The 21361-nt window shown below is 38.2% G+C and overlaps 1 protein-coding gene across 1 annotated transcript in view; it reads right to left on the reverse strand.

The window, feature by feature from the left end:
• LOC114655143 (deoxycytidine kinase-like) overlaps positions 1 to 21361 on the reverse strand; it is a 45689-nt gene that overhangs the window by 8258 nt on the left and 16070 nt on the right. Inside the window, exon 3 of the mRNA XM_028806006.2 lies at positions 8167 to 8360. Coding sequence (XP_028661839.1) covers positions 8167 to 8360 — 194 coding nt within the window. The remainder of the gene's footprint in view (positions 1 to 8166; positions 8361 to 21361) is intronic.

Below are 21361 nucleotides of genomic sequence, written 5' to 3' on the forward strand. Positions count from 1 at the left end.
TCACTCCAGAAATCTTCTTTCTCACACATCGCACACTTGCAGGGCATATGCACTAACAACTTTCATTATCACACCTTCAATTCTTAGCTTCATTATCATTACTCTGTCTGACACTCTTTTCACCTCCAAAACACTCTTAACATACTGTTCCTTCAAAATAACCCCTACCCCATTTCTCCTCCCATCCACACCATGATAGAACTGAATCCACCTCCGATCCACCAGGCCTTATTCCCCTTCCATTTAGTCTTCTGCATGCACAATATATCAACCTTCCTTCTCTCCATCATATCGGCTAACTCTCTCCCCTTACCAGTCATACTGCCAACATTCAAAGTTCCTACCCTCAGTCCCACTCTCTTTACCTTCCTCCTCTCCTCTTTCCTCCAGACACATCTCCCTCCTCTTCTTCTCCTTCTTCGGCCAACAGTAGCCAAATTTCTGCCAGCACCCTGTTGGCTAACAGTACTGGTGGCGGTCAGTGTTAACCCAGAACTCGTCCGATCTGGTATGGAAATCTGTATTGTTGTCCGCATGTTGATCTGGCATTCCCTTCCTGACGTAACCCTCCCCATCTATCCAGGATTCGGAATGGTACAAAGAAACACACTGGTTTGTGCATCCCCCGTGGCTAGGTTGGAGGCAGCTAAAGGGCTCAAAGGAGAGTAATTCCACGCCAGTCCAAGGAGTGACAGGGTGCACACTGATCCTTTCTTTTTTTCATCGGCAGACCGACCATGGGAAATTTTGCCTGGATTTGAAGACGACACTTCCAGTTCCAGGCCTGAGGACATCACTTGCGTTTTCGGGCCTGATGACATCACTTGCGGTTCTGGGCCCAATGATATCACTTCCGGACCTGATGACGTCACTTCCAGTTCCTGCTCAGATGACATCACTTCCCCTGCCTGACTTTAAAGCTGTCATGTTTGCAAGTCTGTTTGTTCTTGTTCTGGACTAAAGTCTATATTGAACCACAATCTTTCATTTATGGCAGCCTATTTCAAGTATACGGGTGGCTGCCCACAAACCTTTTTTTGGTGTCCTTTTGAGATCTTCCACAACTACTAAAATATTTTGTGCATTTCTGTAAAACAGTTATTTGTTTACAGTAATGTGCAATGTAAAAAAAAAAAAAGATTAGCACTAGATTAGTCAGTCAGACTGTTAATTGTCAAAAAATCTAGTACCTGCAAATGGCATTGGGTTTATTTAAATGTACAGAATATATAGGGCATGAAAATTAAAGAAAGGCCACTGGGAGGAAGAGCCTGCAGTTGGTCTAAACATTGGAACATTGATTATCCAATTACAATATTAGGTAAGGAGGCACAAATTCAAGTTAAAGAGCTACAGAATGGTAATTCATTTAATGAATTATCAATTGTAGCTTAAACGCCAATAATTTTCTATCATATCATGCTTACCCATGATAATCAATAAGGTGTAGGGCCAGACTTTGAGGCATCTACTTAATTCTCAAGCTGCTTCTCCTATAGCCAGCTTTACAATATGTGACAAAGGAAAGTAGCAGCAGGAAATTGTTACTAGTGCCTTCATCAAAATACAAAAATGTAGTTTAACAAGAAATACTACACTAGAATGCTTTATCTTTAACAAACAAATATGATTCATGATTTACTTGTTCTTCACTTATTTAACTTTAAATATGCAGTTTTTGAATGGTGGTAAGACATTGACCTTTTTACACATCAGACCTGCTTGAGCTATTACTGTATGTTTCTGTATTCTAAGGTCAAAATGTTAAAATGACTGGCACTATAACATTTCTTAAAAATGATTTGTTATTCATTATTTAAATGTCATTTTACAATTCATTGAAAGAAAAAAATCAGCTGATATAAAGCTGATATAAAGTACACTTATGTAAAAAATCACATAAAAGGTGTTTGGGGTATGAGGCTCTCTTTATAGATAGATAGATAGATAGATAGATAGATAGATAGATAGATAGATAGATAGATAGATAGATAGATAGATAGATAGATAGATAGATAGATAGTGTGGCAAGGATGCCCGGAAGGACCGGAGAAGGGATTACGCCTCCTCCAGACCACGAGGGGGCGACCTCCCTGGTGACTTTGGGGACCACGGGAACTGAGCTTGGAAGCTCAACCCCACAGTGGCCCGTGGTCACTGCCAGGGGTCGCCTCAATGCCTGGAGAGCCCTGGTCCTCAGCACTTCTGCCACACCCGGAAGTGCTGGGGGGAAGACTACCAGGGACACCCGGAGTGCTTCCGGGTGCGCAGCTGGTACTTCCGCCACACTGGGGAGTGCCGGTGGAAGATTATCGGGAGGCACCTGGAGCACATCCGGGTGATTGTAAAAGGGGCCGCCTCCCTCCGTTCAGTGGCTGGAGTCGGGAGCGGAGACAGACGAAGTCTTGGAGGAGAGGAGTAGAGGCGGACCTGAGAGGAAGGTATTAGAGAAAGGCCTGGACTTTGGGGGAGTACTGGGGTTGTGTGTGTCACATTGTAAATAACAGTATTGTAAATAAATGTGTGTTGGGTGTACTAACGATGTCTGTCTGTCTGTGTCCAAGCCGAGCTCCACAATAGATAGATAGATAGATAGATAGATAGATAGATAGATAGATAGATAGATAGATAGATAGATAGATAGATAGATAGATAGATAGATAAGACACCATTTAACATTGAAAGACAGACAGATATGATATTATTGATGCCTGGAGGAAAATTTACTGTCTCAAACAGCAACAAAGAATTTAAACCACAGTACAAAATGGTGAAAAAAGTGCGGACAATGACAAAGGAACCATTAGTTCACACAGCTATACAAAACAATATAATAATGATAAAATAAGATAAATACATGTTGTCCTTTTACTATTATGTCTATTATAACTGAGAAAGTGAATTTGTGAATTTCCCCTTGGGATTAATAAAGTATCTATCTATCTATCTATCTATCTATCTATCTATCTATCTATCTATCTATCTATCTATCTATCTATCTATCTATCTATCTATCAAAAGGACAAGGGAGCACAATGGGAAGCTGCATTATACAGTCTTATGGCTACGGGCAAAAAATAGCACCTCTTAAAACACAGCAGTGGAATGAGTCACTAACTGAGGCTGCTCTAGGACAACTAGTCATGGAGAAGATAGGCAGAACTAGCTATAATTTTGCCATCATCTTCCCTGAGATGGTGTTACTCCTCCAGCAGTGCTGCAATGTACTGTGAATGCCCTTAGTGAATGTGTATTCCATGCAGCAATTACAGTTAAAAAAAAACACTAACATATGCAATTTTAATATTTTGCCTAAAAATCTGCTCTGAGAAGAGCTGATTTTTTTTACCCTGACAATTCCATATATAAATATAGAAAGATTTTGTATGCAGTGTGTTACAAGAAGTCACTTCATGCAGTTGTTCATTCTAGTATATGAAGACAGTAGTATAGTTCTTATCTTTCTTTGATTTCAGATGATAAAAATCAGATGTTGAAAAATGAGTCACCTTTGTAGACATTTAAAATCTTGACTAAAACCAGCTCCTGCTTTAAGACAGACAAGTTACAAAAACTTTGAAGCAGTATACTGTATCTTTAGCAGGATCAGATACACAGCCAAGACACAAGAGAGATTAGATTTGCTAAAAATAGAATATTGTGAAAGGTTAAATTGAATATATGATCAGTTTACTGACATTACAGCTTACCATCTGTAAGTAAATGTGACCAGCATAGTACCTTTCTTCTATTAAAAACAAATAAATAAACAAATAAAATAACACAAAGTCACTGCACACCAGTAAATATTAATGAGTTCACTGCAAGCCTGTTCTCCTGTTCCAACTGTACAGGTCCTTTATGTGAAACATGGCCCTTTCTTATAAACAGCATGGTGAAATCAGAAAATTCAGACATATTTGACTGGGGTACTGTGCAGTTTGATTAAATATGAAGAATGTATCTAGGCTAAAGAAATATTATTTGAACAAATTCTTTACACAGGGACAAATCACCTATTAAGACAATTTTTGATCACATTTCTGAATTCTAGGTAATTATTAAACTACTTACTGATCACATATTTAACCATAACTGACTTTGATAAGTAAACATAGAGAACATATAGACTATGTAAGTACCACAATGTGGTGAACACTGTCTTTCTTTAAACTCTTTGTGAATCAGGCACCCACAAAATTAATAACGGTGAAATAAGGCTACATGCCTCCAAAAGACAATATGATGAGGCAGCACTCTTCTTCCAAGTGTATAAGGAACATGAAAATGAACTTCCCAGAGCACATAAAGAATGAGGGTTGACCAGGAAGTTTGGTGATTTTTTTCATTGTATATAATTTACTATGGAACATACTGATAGGATAACTAAATGTATTTGCTACTCTCTTCATTAACCCACATAATCTTCACAAGAACATGTATCCTGCTTTTGCTACCAGTCTAAATAATGCACTCAAAACCATTTCTTCCATCCATCCATCAATTTTGTGACATCCAGGTGACGGGGGCAGCAGTTTAAGCAATGATGTCCAGACAATCCATTTCCCCACCACCTCCTCTAAGGGGATACCAAGGCATTTCTAGAACAGCTGAAAAATACTATGTTTCCAGTATGTCCTGGGTCTCCTCCTAGTTAACATGCTCAAAACACCTCCCCAGAGAAGTGTCCAGGATGCATCCTAATCAGATGCATGAACCACCTCAGCTGACTCCTTTAAATGCGGAGGACCAGCAGCTCTACTTTGAGCCCTTAACAAATGTCAGCACTCCTAAACCTATCTCTAAGGCTAAGCCCAGACACCCTGCAAAGGAAACTCATTTCTGCTGCTGGTATTTGCGATCTAGTCCTTTTGGTCACTACCCACAGCTTGTTACTATAGATGAGGGTAGGAATGTAGATCAACCAGTAAAATGATTTTTGGCTCAGCTCCCTCTTCACCTTATCTGGCCAGTGCAACATCTGCAGCTGCATCCAGTGTGGCTAACAGAGAGGGGGAGAGAAAGAGAGAGATAGCATCCTAATCACTACAGCAATATTGACAGTACCACCATCTATTATTAGGGGTCTACTGTGAACAGCACTGAGTAATTCTTTAATACAGGGATGTCACACACAGTTTTACTAAGGGCCAAAAATAACACTTTATATATCCAGCATGGGTTAGAATATACCGAGAAACACTACCCCGAAGTCCTGGCGTGTTAAATAATGACACCTGAGGCAAGACACATTTTTTACTGTTTGTCCAACCTACCCCTGCCCCTGTCCCCCATTTATCCTTGCTAGGTATGAGTCGATACACTTAACCCACATACAATATACTGTATACTGCAAAACTGGGTTCACATAAAATACTTCCACAACACAGTAGAACAGAAAAAAAATATAATTTTTGCAAATAACAATTCTTCTTTAAATACCTTGGCAGTTTCAAATTCTCTTCAGCAAGCTAAAAAAGCGCATGACCATTCTAACCACACACACACATGCGGTGCAAACTTAAGACAATGTCCCTGTTAACATTACAAAAATTAACAATATTTTACAACAATACAATCAATATATACACAGAACAATATGTGAAAAGTCAAGGAAATGAACACTAAAATCAGATACTGAAGTTTTGATATGTACATGCGCTGTTTTGATACTCAGACACTGGCATTATGACCAAGCATGTGTGAACTGCAGTTCTTAGACATTAAAAACTTAAAATGACAATATTCCTTACAATTTTTAAAGACAGTATATACATTAAGCACTTATTATCATTTCATAATGTTAAAAAAAAAAGTACTGCCTCATGTGATTGCCTTATGACCTCTCTCCAGAAGCCAGCACTGCTGTCATACTTTCTTTATAAACAAAATGTACAGGTGAGTGAGTGTGGTATGTCTAAAGCTGTGCCTCCATCTCCTCCATGAGACTGTCACAATTGTGTCATCATGTTAAAATATTAACGTTGTTTATGACAGTGTGGTATGTCACCTTCTTTCCATTTTTTTTTGTTTGGTTATTATGAGAACCCAGTTTCCATTTTATCTACAGATCAGCAGCTGCAGTGGCCCGTGTAGTACAGATAAATGCAATTAGACGCTGGCCACCAGGAGTAAATAAAATCTTGCTAAATTATATTTGGATATAATCTACATAAAAAAACGTACATAAAGATGAGCGGGGTCTTTGGGAAAAGTAACAATCATTGCCGGCCATATTTGTCATTTTTGAATAGTGATGAAAATGGGCCACTTTTAAAAGGTCCAAGGGCTGGATCACAAATTTGACAACTCTGCTTTAACACAAAAACATTAATTATTTGTATGTGGATTGTTTTATTATTCCTGCTCTGGTTATTTTGTCACCATTGTAGCATTGAGATGGCACTGTAAGCGTCATGAGCCTTCCACAGTGCAAGTCTTAGCATTGAACCTGGTACATGAGAGAAGTTAATGTTCTCTGCTGGATACACTTCATTTGATTGTGCATTGACATCTTGAAAGAGGATTCTAGCAATATTTTAGTAATTAACTCTTCTACAACTTTCAGAAGTTGAATGTTTACCAAAATCACCTCTTCTAGATGACAAAAACCAGTGCTCATAATGTTCCATTTCTTTTTAAGAGAAGTTAGGTGATGTATTTCCTTTGACTGTCTTTTGATTTCAGGTTCAGATTCATGGAGCCAATGTCATCTCATGTTACGATAAAAGCTTTCACCTTCAGTCTTATAGCAGAAGGGCAAATCAGAAAAAAACATTTTCAAAAGAAACAGTTTTGTGATCAATGGTTAGGTTTTATTGAACGTAATGTGCACTCATTTTTTGGACGTTCTAAGGCAAGCAGAACATTTAAAATTAACCAGAGAATAAATGCAGAGATGGGTGGCACGGTGGCGCAGTGGAAGCGCTGCTGCCTTGCAGTAAGGAGGTCTGGGTTCGCTTCCTGGGTCCTCCCTGCATGGAGTCTGCATGGGTTTCCTCTCATAGTCCAAAGACATGCAGGTTAGGTGCATTGGCGATCCTAAATTGTGCTTGGTGTGTGTGTGTGTGCCCTGCGGTGGGTTGGTACCCTGCCCGGGATTTGTTCCCGCCTTGTGCCCTGTGTTGGCTGGGATTGGCTCCAGCAGACCCCCGTGACCCTGTTTTAGGATATAGTGGGTTGGATAATGGATGGATGGATACATGCAGAGATTTTCTGTTAATTTTGATCAAAGCATAGAATGTGTTACATGTAGGGCAAATATTCTCAACCAAGTATTTTCCTCTGCATTTTTGTGTGGGAATCACTAGAGATACAAGCAACTTTTTCACTGAACTCTGTACATGTGACAATAAACTTGAACTTGGGAACTCAATGATGCACTTGCCAGAACATTTCGTCCTAAGAACAACTTTGCTTTTAATTATTATTATCATCTCATGGTTGACTAATTCACGTTACATTAAAACATTCAAAGTCAGTCAGTGTGCTTTCACCACACATAATATGATCAAACGTTTCCGTGTTCCACTTCTAATGACATGGGTATTCTGCCGCTTTAGAACAGCACATGAATTCTTCATCAACAGCAGTTAATTTTATGGTTTTATATTCAAATTGTTTTTTGTTATAGAAGTCTTTAACTTTTTTGTACTGTGTACTATTACTCCTTTCTGGGTATTGAAGCATTCCCTGACTCCTTTGAACTTAAATGTTGAATGTAGTTTGAGGGTAATGACCCATTAAAATATACCACACAAGGCAGATTAATACTACTGCTCACACCGTAAGGCATTATGAGTTTTGTCAAAGAGGTGTTGAGAGTTGTATGAAGAATAAATGTTTTGTAAGAGATAAATAAAAAGATTAAAAAAATTAAACAGGTTTGACAAAGGTAGGAAGTTCTGATCTATATCCCTACAATTTATACTTGCAATGTGCTAAAGCAAGCTACTGTAGAAAAGAGAACGGCAGCTCCCTAGGTTTAAATATCCAAATTAGTCACATGACATACATATAAAGCAAGGTGACTCAAAATTTGTAGTCGGCAAGTAAGTGCAGTGTTAATCAAGTGAGAAATATATGACTCTTTAGGACTAATTAAAAAAAAGGAAAAATACAATATGCATCACATGTTTGTGATTTTGATTTTTTGTCTTTACATACCTGTCACTGTAGACTGATCTTTCAAAAAACTGGACAGGGTTTTCACTGTCTTTCATCTTTTCAGTTAGTGATCTCAGCTGAGCACGGATTCTGCTCAAGCAGGCATATGACTGAAATGTATAGGCCCATCTTTCTGGTTTGTCATACATCATTTCAAGAACATTTCCACCACTTTTCTGGGAAGACGTCAGCTCCTTTTGAAAAAAAATAAATGGTGCGTGTCATGTATGAGATGACAAACATGCAAAGAGCAATTTTTCAAAGCTTAAAATACATCCATCCATTCACAATCCGCTCATCTAGAAAGGGTTGCAGGCAAACTGGAGCTGATCCCAGCAAGCACTAGGTGTAAGAGTGGGAACAATCCACATACAGGCCTCCAGCGAACTGTAGGATGAACACACATAAACACACATATATATCTGGGGCCAATTTAGCATCACCAGTCTGTCTAACCTGCATGTCTTTGGACTGTGCCAGGGAACTGGAGCAGCTTGGGGAAACCCACATAGACAAGGGAGAACCTGGGACTTGAATCCCAGTCTCCTTCTTTAGTAAAACCTGGAGGCAGCAGCACCACCACTGCATCAATGTGTTGCCACAAACTAAAAATATATACAATATATAAATTAAACTTTTACTGGTAATGTTGCCTTGTGCCCTGTGTTGGCTGGGATTGGCTCCTGCAGACCCCCGTGACCCTGTGTTTGGATTCAGTGGGTTGGAAAATGGATGGATGGATGGATGCTAATGTTAAAATTGTTTCCAGGCTGTTTCCTCTATCATTTTTAAGGCAACATTTATCATCTTTACTTATAAACATTTAAAGTATACACATTATACTTAGAACTTTTTTAATGGGAGGACAGGCAATCATCTTTTCCGGACACAAAAAATAAAATTAATTTTTACCATATAAAAAGATGTACTGTCTGTTATATAGTGGATCTGGCTGACTATCGATTTGTACTGGCAAAATTCATTGTTGCTACATTTTTGCTTTTTTTTTTGTACCTGAAACCAGAAAAAACAGTCGTTGTCATAACTTTAATTCCAATTGGATTCTCCAAATTGCAAGGTTATTTTCTTTATGGATCGTTTCCCTGGAAATAACCATCTCCCTGAGAAATACTCGAGCTGTTGTATTCTAGGTTCATGCTGGGTAAAATTGCACAGGAAAGCTTGGCTCAACAAACTACTGTATAACAATTTGTCAACAATAAATTTTGAGGCTGTGCTGGAAAGCAAGTGGTCACTGATTCAAGAATATATCAAATGCATGCATACAAATATAACAAGGCAGTTTCACTGGGTCAAATCTATTTCAGAATATAAAAAACTAATAAAAGCCCAAGTCAAGACTGAATTCTCAGGCATATCAGTACTGTTTACTGGAAAAGCCAATCAAGTAGAATGGTTAAAGCTGTGAATGTTAAATCAGAAGGTCACTTAGTTTTGTCCCCATCTTTGCCTCAATGTAGGCCTCAGAAAGTATGTAAACGGCTGGATTCTTGCATGAAAGCTTCAGCCAAATTTAAAAACTCTAGATCTATAAAGCACAACATTTATTTGTTTGTTAGTTCATCATGCTGCCACCAATACACCTCACCATTATTCAGGTTTTTGACATAAAATGTTAGGCTTTGCCCTAGTGCAGGACGGCAAGGGTGGCAAGAAAGACTACTGAGTGATCTGCTAAGAAAGGAATATCACCATGGTGGTTGTGATGGCGGTGCTACGGTTAGCATGCTTGCCATTTAAACAAGAAATCCAAGTTTGATCATATTATAATAAACAAGGGTTAACTCAAGTTTAGTGATTTATATTAACTTTTTAAATATGCACCTTTCACTTTCTCAGCTTCATCACACCAGTTAAATCAACTAATAAAAATCAAAATCAAATGAGTAACAAAATTAAACTGTATAATACTCCTGTGAGAGACCAGTCAGTATTTTAATATACAGTATAATAAACAAGATTTGTAAGTATACTGTGAAGTATACTTAAATTAAACAAAACAAAAACCCTAAAGTACTTTATTGGTTGACTTTTACAGGTATGAACCTGAACAAGCAAGCATGTCTGCAGGGGTCATGCCATCTAGCTTTTGTTTTTTCCAGTCTGTAAATTATCTTACTTAATTTGCACAAACATTTAATTTACAGGTTTTTACAAGCCTTCAAAATGTGTTGCTAAAATTCACCCAATTATGAAAAATTATTTAAGCTCTTTGAAAGACTGTATTTTCTCATGAGAGACCTAATTGTGAGATTAAATTGTATGGCAAAGCATGGATTCAGTTTACAGCTTGGTTGTTGCTTGTGGGGAGTTTCCTCAAGCTCTCCAGGTCTAGCGGGTATTCTCTAGGTACTGCAGTTTACTTCCACATGACAAAGCATTGCATGTTGCATTAATTTTTAACTCCAATTTGTCCCAGTATGAGTGAGTGTCGTGAGAATGGTATACTGTACCATAAGAAGAATTGGTGTCCTCTTAAGGCTTAATTCATACTTTGTACCTGAAGTTCTTGAGATTGCATGTGGCTCAGTTCACATATCAAGTTATAATACTGCAAACCAGCAAGCTAATATTTTCTGGTCAAATGAGCTGGGTAGTCTGGATGGTATGTACTTTGTTTGTAAACATTCATAAGCCCTTGCTCATACCATATTAGCAGAAAAAAAACAGTAAATATAGATTATAGAGTTGGAGAAATGCTGGCTTGCTCCTATAAGAAATACTAAAACAGCAGTTTTACAAAGTCTCCTGCAGAAGGCATTTATTACTGTTCCAAAAACAATGCAAACTCCCTTGATTTAAGTATGTTTTTACAGGATGGTATACGATCTCTTCTTGTGGCTCAACTTTAATAAACCCACATAAGCAAGGGAAATGATGAAAATTAAATATGAATATTATCAAAAGCAGAGGCTTGTACATATTTAACGCACAATCATTAATAATAGCAATAAAACTGAACTCATTGCTTTTATGGAATAACTATAATGTTACTTTTGTACATGTATAAAATTAAATATCTGGTTTACCTAAACATTTCTGGTATGTAGCGCTTCAAATTCACAGTACCAAGTTCAGTTTAGGATTTGCTTGCACTGTGGAGCTTGCTTTGTCTCTCTGTGTTCACATGAATTTCTCACAGAGACATACATTTTGATCCATATTCTATATACATTACCGTGGCCAGATTTTTGTCCAGCATATGACAACTAGATTTAAATCTGTAGGGGTTTTCCGTCTTGAGGCTAATTGATACTAAGATTGACTTTAGTTCACCAATGATTACAATGGGACTGAAATATGTAAAAAAAATTCTTCTAAGCAAACATTTTCTGCACCTGTGCTTTCTAGTGAAGTAAACTGGAATTCAAATGTCAGACATGGCTGCAATGAGTATAAGATATGAATCTACCCTAAATGGAAATAAATATAAATTAATAAACAACCTTTCCACATTATTTTGCCTTAAAAGCCCAGGCAACCTGTTCTCTAACATTAGAAAACTAATCTAATACACTGTTAGCCAGAGCCAGTTGGCTTGAAGTTGCTGAACTATGTAATTGCATTAATTCTTCATTTCATTCAATGTTTTCCTTTGAAAAAAATGTAACACTAAAAACACAGAGATAACTCTCTAGCATAGATGATAGCATGACCAACAAAAATAAGTTAATATTTTACAATAGAAGGTGGGGGGGGAGCCCAGAAAAATGATAGCCATAGCCATGAACTAGATATCCACACCTCTTCAGGTAAGCTATCAATGACATGCTTAGGGATACAAATGTACAAATGTATCCAAATGTACAAACCCTTCACTGGCTCCCTGTTTCATTCAGAATAGAGTACAAGGTCTCCCTTCTTACCCATCAGTGCATTTATGGACATGCCCCTCTTTATCTACAGGAACTCCTTACCCCCCATAACTCCTTACGTTCCCTCCGCTCTGTACTCACTAACACTCTTCAAGTTCCCAGAACTAAGCTCAGCAGCATGGGTGACAGGGCGTTTTCATCGGTGGCGCCGAGGCTGTGGAATGCCCTCCCTGATTACCTGAGAGCCCCACAGTCGACTGAGGCCTTTAAGCGAAACCTAAAAACTCATCTTTTTAGAAAGTCATTTTGTTAAAGTATTTTATAGACTCTTCTGTTCTTTTTTTATTTTTTATTTTATTTTATTTTTTTTTTTATTTTATTATTCTATTTTTACTCTGTAGCACTTTGGGATTGCTAAAATATAAAGTGCAATATAAATAAAATTTATTATTATTATTATTATTACAAATGTTTGTCGTTGTACAGAAAAAGACTAATTTCTACAATTTTATTTGTTTTTAGGAAGTAACAGGAAACAGAAATTATCAAGATAAACATGAAAAACTCTGCAAGAGAAAAAATATTTCTGATTTATTTTTTTACAGGATAAAGTCCTGAACTCTACTATGTCCCATGGAATTTAAAAAAAATGAATACTGTATTGTTTGCACAGTTTTATTAAATGCATAAAGTTCTGTTGCCCTCTAGTGGCAGTGGTTGCTATACTACAGTGACTTCTATTCACAGAACACCAAAGAAACTAAAAGAACTTCATTAATATACTTGAATCTGGCTACAGTTCTATAGTGGGGGAGAAGCAGGCATACATTTTCTTGAACGTTAACAATAAATCAATAAATAAATAAATGAATAAAGCTAAGCTTAGGCATGATATTGTATGTACTGAGATGAGTACTCCGATATCAAAGAATACAAGGATGGAAAACATATTTCTTTTTAGATTCACTTGGTTGCTCATACTAGCACAACAAGGGAGTACCTAGGGATGCAGATACCACCTGCCATCCCCACTGGGCCTATCTGCTCCAGGGACAACGTGCCACTTTTGTAATTGGAGGCTGCTAGGTGATTTAGTACACGAAAATAGCTGCCTACATTTCTCTGTTCTTCTCACTTCTGGTCATAACTGCTCTTGACAGTTTTAGTTCACTGCCATCTTCACTCAAAATCAAACTTACTACGACCTTAATTTGTGCAAAGAAGTAGAAAAAAATAATCAATCAGAAGAGCTTACCAATAATAGATTGGTTATTGACTGTGTTATTTATACCTTAAAATTTCTATAAATCTTTTATACTATACTACACTACTATATGGTATATATAATTATCTTGCAAATGTTTTATCACAAGGTGATAATAATGCAATTATTATGTTTCATGTTACATCATGTATTGTGACTTCAATAAATTAAATTTTACTATTTGTCTTTTTGTTTGGATGAAGGAAAAGCTGAGATCATTTACAGTACCTATGGGCCAAAAACTGCATATCCACTATATTTAAATAGTAAAAACACTGAGTCAATTTATCAGAGTTACATTTATTTTATAACTATTTCATAATTAAGTTTGACTATATCAAATGTGTCAATTATAAAACAGAATATTTAATTAGATTACATAAAACACAGACTGAAAGTTCAATTTGCCCTCAACTCCTATGTATTATTCTTACCAGAGCATTCGATTTTCATATTATGTTCTTTCTTCCAATGTAATATCATGAAAAAAGTAACACTGAAAACAATAATGAACCCAAATGTTCAACATAAATGCAGACAGAGTATTTTGTATCACAATCTCTGCAGTTATGCTAATATTAGTGACTGACTTTACTCATCCATCCATCCATTTTCCAACCCGCTGAATCCGAACACAGGGTCACGGGGGTCTGCTGGAGCCAATCCCAGCCAACACAGGGCACAAGGCAGGAAACAATCCTGGGCAGGGTGCCAACCCACCGCAGGCTGACTTTACTCATCTTACACCAATATAACAAAATGTTCATAGGTTATGGAAAAAAAGGGGCACTCCGGCCATCTTGGTGTTCATTCTGGACTGAAGGATGGCTACAGTACTAAAAAATACTATTTTTATTAATAACAACACAAGGATTAAAGTAACAAAATTGCAAAATGAAAAAGAAAACAAAACCTTGGCTGCCCCATTTGATCTAGCTAATATGTGTCTTCCACTCCTATCTACTGGTATATCTTAAGCACACCCTAACCTTTAAACACCAGAATACCCTCCTGTGTTACATTTTCTGTACTGCTTCAACTTGCTGGTCTCTCTACTTCCCTTTATCCACCTATCCTTCTGACTCTAACTCCACCTGCTGACTACATGGATTTGCTATGTGAATACTTAGGGGAAGTTTCTATGGACAACTTCTGAGTGAAAACTGTCCTATCGGTTCAATGGGGTCAAAAAACTAGAACTCCACTACTTGTTTCCAGGTGTGGCTACATTCCTGAAGCTCTTGCTATATATTTCAAAATGGTATTGCAGTACTTTCATATACACACCAAAAGAAATAGTATTATGTTGCAGCCTAATTATTGGGATTCTATCATGGACTAAATCAGATGGCATTCAAAAACTGTATCCACTGTTTTTCTGTCTTGAAATGGGAATACAAAAGTCATATAGCGTTCAGATCCCTGGGCATCTTTCAAAAAGAGCAGGGTATTTACCTGGCTAAACTGGCCATCACAAGCTGGTCATTAATCATCACCTGTCCATTACTGGCTAACTATCTCTCTCTCCCTTTCATCACCTAATAGCTAATGTGTGGTGAGCATACTGGTAAAAGAATGACTGCCGCCACATCATCCAGGTGGATGCTACACATTGTTGGTGGATGAAGTGGTTCCCAACTGTCTATGTAACATAACAGGTTGCAAAAGACCTATATAAATGTAATTAATAATTAATGTATTTTCAGAAGCCACTGCTTTAAGGATGTACAAGATTCTCCCAGTTTATTTACACAATGATCTATTTTTATTTTTATATACTGTCGTTAACAACATGTACCATTACAAGGTGCTTTACAGGGCTAACAAGACTATAATAAAACTTATGAGTCAGTGCTGTTGCTCTTCTTGCAGTATTTTATACATAATATATGAATAGTTACTAAATCCAAAGAAAATTGTTAATTCAAATAATCACCCATAAATCAATTCTTAAAGCTGAAATACATAATCCAGTACAAACTTACTTTAAGTAGGAGGTTATCTAATCAGAAGAGGACAAAAGGAAGGAACAAACAAATCCTCACTCACACCCTTAGTATTCACAATTTTGAATGCCAGTTAAGACACATCTTTAAGATCTGGAAAAAAGCTACAATAACCAAAGGAAAAAATACACAAACATAGAGTGGACAGGTACTTATTGTACAGTTACATTTTTTTAAAAGTAGGTGAAGAAGAATTACTTTATGTTAGAAAATTATTTTTAAGTTTGCTATTAAAAGCCAAATGCAAGGAAAAGGAATATTTCTACACATTCCACATACATATTGCACATATATGAATGTACACAGATATTACTATCAATAATGGTAACTTGTACATATATATACTAAATGATTATGAAGTTCAATTTTTCATTTGTAGTTACTTGGTGAAAACAATCATAAGGACTGCAGTGAGCTTTTCAAAGATCAGCTGTTCAAAACTTTCTGCCATCAGCACGGTATATTTAATTTGATCACTCTCAGCAGCTGCTTTAGAAGTATACAACAGATGACATGTTACATTCCTTTTGAACCTTAAATATTCATTATTTACTTTAAAACCAGTTAGCTTCAGGATACAGTACCAGCTTCCAACAATAACATATGGCACCCTAATAAGTCATTAATTAAATATAAATTTGTTTAAAACTTTTCCCTTCAGCAAATTAGAGGATATGCATAACAGAATTCTAAGCGTGATACAAATAGTTATGATCTCTGTCTGCTTTACCATCTCTTTTGTAATCAAGCAACAAAATATAATAACAAAAAATAACCCAATCAAATGAGAAGAGCATAGTACATTAAATAAATATTCCAAAGACAATCCAAGAAATTCAGCATTCAACTCTCAGCCATCTGACAGAGCTATATGACAAGACAGTCCCATCTAAAATGTTATTTTGCAGAGTATAAGACAGCAAATATTTAAAAATGGCCTGGCATGCATAGTTTAGAATTACATTGTCAAATTTTGACAACTACATAAACATCTTCAAATGTCATTCTGACAGTATGAAATCCACATAAAATATATAATGCAGGTGAACCTGTAGTATGAGAAATAGTGATGATCAAACCCTTCAGAGTTTGCTTCACTGTGAGTTTGGAGAAATGCAATGAAGTCCATGAGAAAGGAGGAACTGAAACAGTTTTGAGTGGCTTATAATGGTGCAATGGAGTTTTAATTGCCCATAGGGACTAGGGAAGCATCTGCCAACTATACGGGATCAATTATTGTCGGAAAAAATGTGATCTGAGGTGTGAGGCATGGCTCCACCCTGCCTTGGACAGCAAAAGACACAGACAGAGTGTTAACCACAATCAAAATACAACAAATGGCCACAAACTAGCAATAAGTAATACATACATACATACATTTATATATATATATATATATATATATATATATATATATATATATATGTACATACATACATACATATATATATATATATACATATTTATTGTTTCCGATCTCTCTGTGCACATGTTTTGCACTTTTTACTTCCATGTAGAAGACTGAAAACTCCTTTTAAACAGTAATACATCTTTATTATTATTATTATTTCATAAGATTGCAGGTGTTTATATTTCTCAGTGGGAGCTTTAAGGCTTGTTTTGGATCATACCTGCAGCACAAGGTGTGGTATACCGAGTCTGCAGCTTAGTAATCAGTGGCCAATTTAAAATAAATAATCACAAGAAGGCGCAGCCGCCAATTGAGTGCAGGTGCACATGACTGCGTTTCACTCTGCAGTTAATTGAGAAGCTGGCTGGCCGAGCCACATACACATGCAGAGGCAGGCGGATCAGTCAGCCACCTCAATGATGCTGAGGAGGGAACAGCTCTTCACACCTGCGCCCAATTAAACAGGCAGCATAAAAGGAGCCTGCACAGGGATAAGGGACAGATCATCGCAGAAGAGAATAGAATGATTGAACAGAAGGATAAGAAGTAGGTTAAAAGGAGAGAAGGAGAAAAAAGAGATAGAGGAAGAGATGGAGAGAGAGAAAGAGAGCACCTGTCCTGAACAGAGTGAGAGACACATGGTCTGGTGTGAGCCTCAGGGCTGTAGGAACAAAAAGCTGTGGAAGGGGCGCTCTTCCTGAGCGTTTACCTGGGAGTAGGAGTGGCCCAAAATGTGGTGTCACCCATGGACGCCGAGGGACTGACTGTAGGTGACAAGCGAGGCTCGGATTGAAAGCATATTTAGAGCCAAGGGCAACAGGGACCCAGGCCTGCAATTTGAAAGTTGACTGCACCTGTTGACGAGCGTCTCCTCCTTCTGCAAGATCCGAACAGCATAAGTTGGAGGAGACACTAGGTTTAAAGGGAAGCATTGGAGCTTGTGGATTCTACTGATTGTCTCTACCTTTTAACTTCATTGTTTTTATTTAGATTATTTATTGCGACTGTTTTTAACCTTTACTGTTTGAATGGATTATTTATTTATTGGAGATGTTTCACTGCACTTTGGTTACTTGGATTTTGATTGTCTTAATAAAAGCACAGTATCACCTTTGTAGACCTACCCCTTGCTTTGTGAGTGTCCTCATTATACCAGTTCATCTTGGTAACGTTATCAACAGTGACTGGTTCAAGAGGCTCCCAGAAGGAACTAGTAACTTGGAGCCATCCTGCACCTTTGCATATGGCTAATTAAGCATACAAATTAGCCATGTGGCACTGCCGCTGCCACACAGGGATCAGTGTTATATATTTAGTGGCAGTATCCATAATATTGTCATAATGGTCAACTAATGTACTCCACGAATGAAAATATTACAAGTTTCTTTTTGTGTTTTTTTTAAATGCATGCCGGGTGGAAGGTTGGAATACTGATCGGGTTGTGACATCATATCCGAATGGATTGGCAATGATCTTACAGAATGCTTGTGTGAAACTTCTGTACATGGCAGCTACAGTAGTGGCCAAAGGTACTGGCAGTAACACAAATGTTGTCCATCCATCCATCCTCTTCCGCGTATCCGAGGTCGGGTCGCGGCGGCAGCAGCTTGAGCAGAGATGCCCAGACTTCCCTCTCCCTGGCCACTTCTTCTAGCTCTTCCGGGAGAATCCCGAGGCGTTCCCAGGCCAGCCGAGAGACATAGTCCCTCCAGCATGTCCTGGGTCTTCCCCGGGGCCTCCTCCCGGTTAGACGTGCCCAGAACACCTCACCAGGGAGGCGTCCAGGAGGCATCCTGATCAGATGCCTAAGCCACCTCATCTGATTCCTCTCGACGCGGAGGAGCAGCGGCTCTACTCTAAGCCCCTCCCGGATGACTGAGCTTCTCACCCTATCTTTAAGGGAAAGCCCTGACACCCTGCGGAGGAAACTCATTTCAGCCGCTTGTATTTGCGATCTCGTTCTTTAAGTCACTACCCATAGCTCATGACCATAGGTGAGGGTAGGAACATAGATCGACTGGTAAATTAAGAGCTGAGCTGCCTTTTTCACCACGACAGACCGATGCAGAGCCCGCATTACTGCGGATGCCACACTGATCCGCCTGTCAATCTCACGCTCCATTCTTCCCTCACTCGTGAACAAGACCCCGAGATACTTGAACTCCTCCACTTGGGGCAGGATCTCGCTACCAACCCTGAGAGGGCACTCCACCCTTTTCCGGCTGAGGACCATGGTCTTGGATTTGGAGGTGCTGATTCCCATCCCAGCCGCTTCACACTCGGCTGCGAACCGATCCAGAGAGAGCTGAAGATCACGGCCTGATAAAGCAAACAGGACAACATCATCTGCAAAAAGCAGTGACCCAATCCTGAGTCCACCAAACCGGACCCCCTCAACGCCCTGGCTGCGCCTAGAAATTCTGTCCATAAAAATTATGAACAGAATCGGTGACAAAGGGCAGCCCTGGCGGAGTTCAACTCTCACTGGAAACGGGTTCGACTTACTGCCGGCAATGCGGACCAAGCTCTGGCACCGATCGTACAGGGACCGAACAGCCCTTATCGGGGGTCCGGTACCCCATACTCTCGGAGTACCCCCGAACGAGGCAAAGACTTTTATATAACATACAGCAAAGGGCAGCAAAGAAGCCACTTCTTTCCAAGAAAAACATCTAGAACAGACTGAAATTCTGTAGGAAGTACAAGGATTGGACAACAGAAGATTGGTGCAAAGTTATTTTTTAGGATGAATCCTCCATCTGTCTGTTTGGGACATCTGGAAAATTGATTGTCCGGAGAAGGAAAAGGTGAATACTATCATGAGTCCTGTGTCATGCCAACAGAGAAGCATCCTGAGACAATCCATTTGTGGGGTTGCTTCTCATCCATTGGAGTGTGCCCACTCACAATTCCTCCCAAGAACACTGCCATAAATAAAGAATGGTATTAAAACGTTCTCGAACAGCAACTTCTCCCAACAATCCTGGCACAATTTGGTGATGATCAGTGTATTTTCCAGCATGATGGAGCACCATGTCATAAGGCAAAAGGAATAATGAAGTGGCTTGGAGATCATAACATTGAAAGTTTTGACCCATGGCCAGAAAACTTCCCAGATCTTAATCCCATTGAGAACCTGTGGTCAATTCTCAAAAAGCGGGAGGACAAGCAGAAGCCCACAAATTGTAATCAACTCAAAGCAATAAAAAGGCAAGAATGGACCACCATCAGTCAGGATATTGCCCAGAAGCTGATATCCAGCATGCCAGAGCAAATTGCAGAAGTTATGAAGAAGAAGGGTCAACACTAAATATTTACTCTTTACATAAATGTGATGTATTGGCCAATAAAAGCCTTTGAAACCTATGAAATGTTTATAATTGTTCTTCAGTATACAATAGAAACGTGTAAAAAAAAAACAATCTGATAATGCTGAAACAGCAAAGTTTGCAAAGCACAACATTTGTGTAAATTGCCAAAACTTTTGCCCACTACTGCACAGCTCTATGATGTTACGCTGGCCTCACACTAGGAAAAATACTTGTCCAACCTAGCTGCACTGCGAATTTCCAGGTAAAACTTTTGTTAACAAGGTCACTGATGAAAACCACATATTAGCTGCAAAAAACGCTTTGGTGAATTTCGTTGATCAATACTAATGAGAAAGAACAGAATGATTTACTAGGTCAGCAGTTGTTATTTAGAGCTGCAAAGATATTCAATATTGTCATTTTTTTCCAGTTTTAGTTTATTGACTTCATTCCCATATACTTTATCTCCTACATTTGACAGTGTAAACTGTATTGCTAGAAAGAAGTACCGAAATTTAGATTGAGAAACATATATTTTGAAATATTTCGAAGTGCATTTTCCAAATATCATTACTGGGATAGCATATAACTTACCTGTTTTTGAGAGCTGTCCAGGGTACTGAACTATCTCTGAAACTGGGTAAACATTTTACACGTTTTATTCATTATTAGCCAAATGCTCTGCAAAGCACAGAATTACCACATACCACTAGATTGTCTATAACTAACAACTACTTAGTTCTCACTACTACAGTTCTCATGATTGTTCTACTCCTCCCTCTATCAATGCTATGATTGTTCCACAAGGAAAAGTATCCTTGGAATTTTCCATACCACCACCCTTTGCATTTTGTTATGTCTGGGATGTGAGAAGAAATTTGCGTATCTGGAGAATATTTTGTAAACATTTAGAGCACAGAAACTCCATACAGAATGTACTTTGGTAGTGATTTGAATCCAGGTCTGTGGAGCTTTTAAAAACAGTGCTATCCACTGCACCACCACTACTTAATTTTTGCAAAATCAAATTCAAAGGTTGACTTTTAAAATTCTAGACTACCTGCTTTTAGAGGTAATGTATGGTCATGACAGATGCAAAGGCATATAAATTGTTCTCCTTCAGCAGAACGGGCATTATACTATTAACTGAATTCAAATGGAAGGAATAAATACAGCATTAAATATAATAAAAATGAGGAAAGCTTGTAAGTGTAGATAACTTCTAGCCTATTTATGCTTTAAAATGATAGTATTGCAGATAGCACTACTGGCACACAGTACCTGAAATTTACCATCAGTTCCAGGGTAAACAGTCTACGGTGTTTTATTTCAAAGATCTATCCCTTATTTTATCTTTATTTGGGATG

Source organism: Erpetoichthys calabaricus, chromosome 7 (genome assembly GCF_900747795.2).
Source record: "Erpetoichthys calabaricus chromosome 7, fErpCal1.3, whole genome shotgun sequence".
In the NCBI taxonomy this organism is placed as follows: Eukaryota; Metazoa; Chordata; class Cladistia; order Polypteriformes; family Polypteridae; genus Erpetoichthys; species Erpetoichthys calabaricus.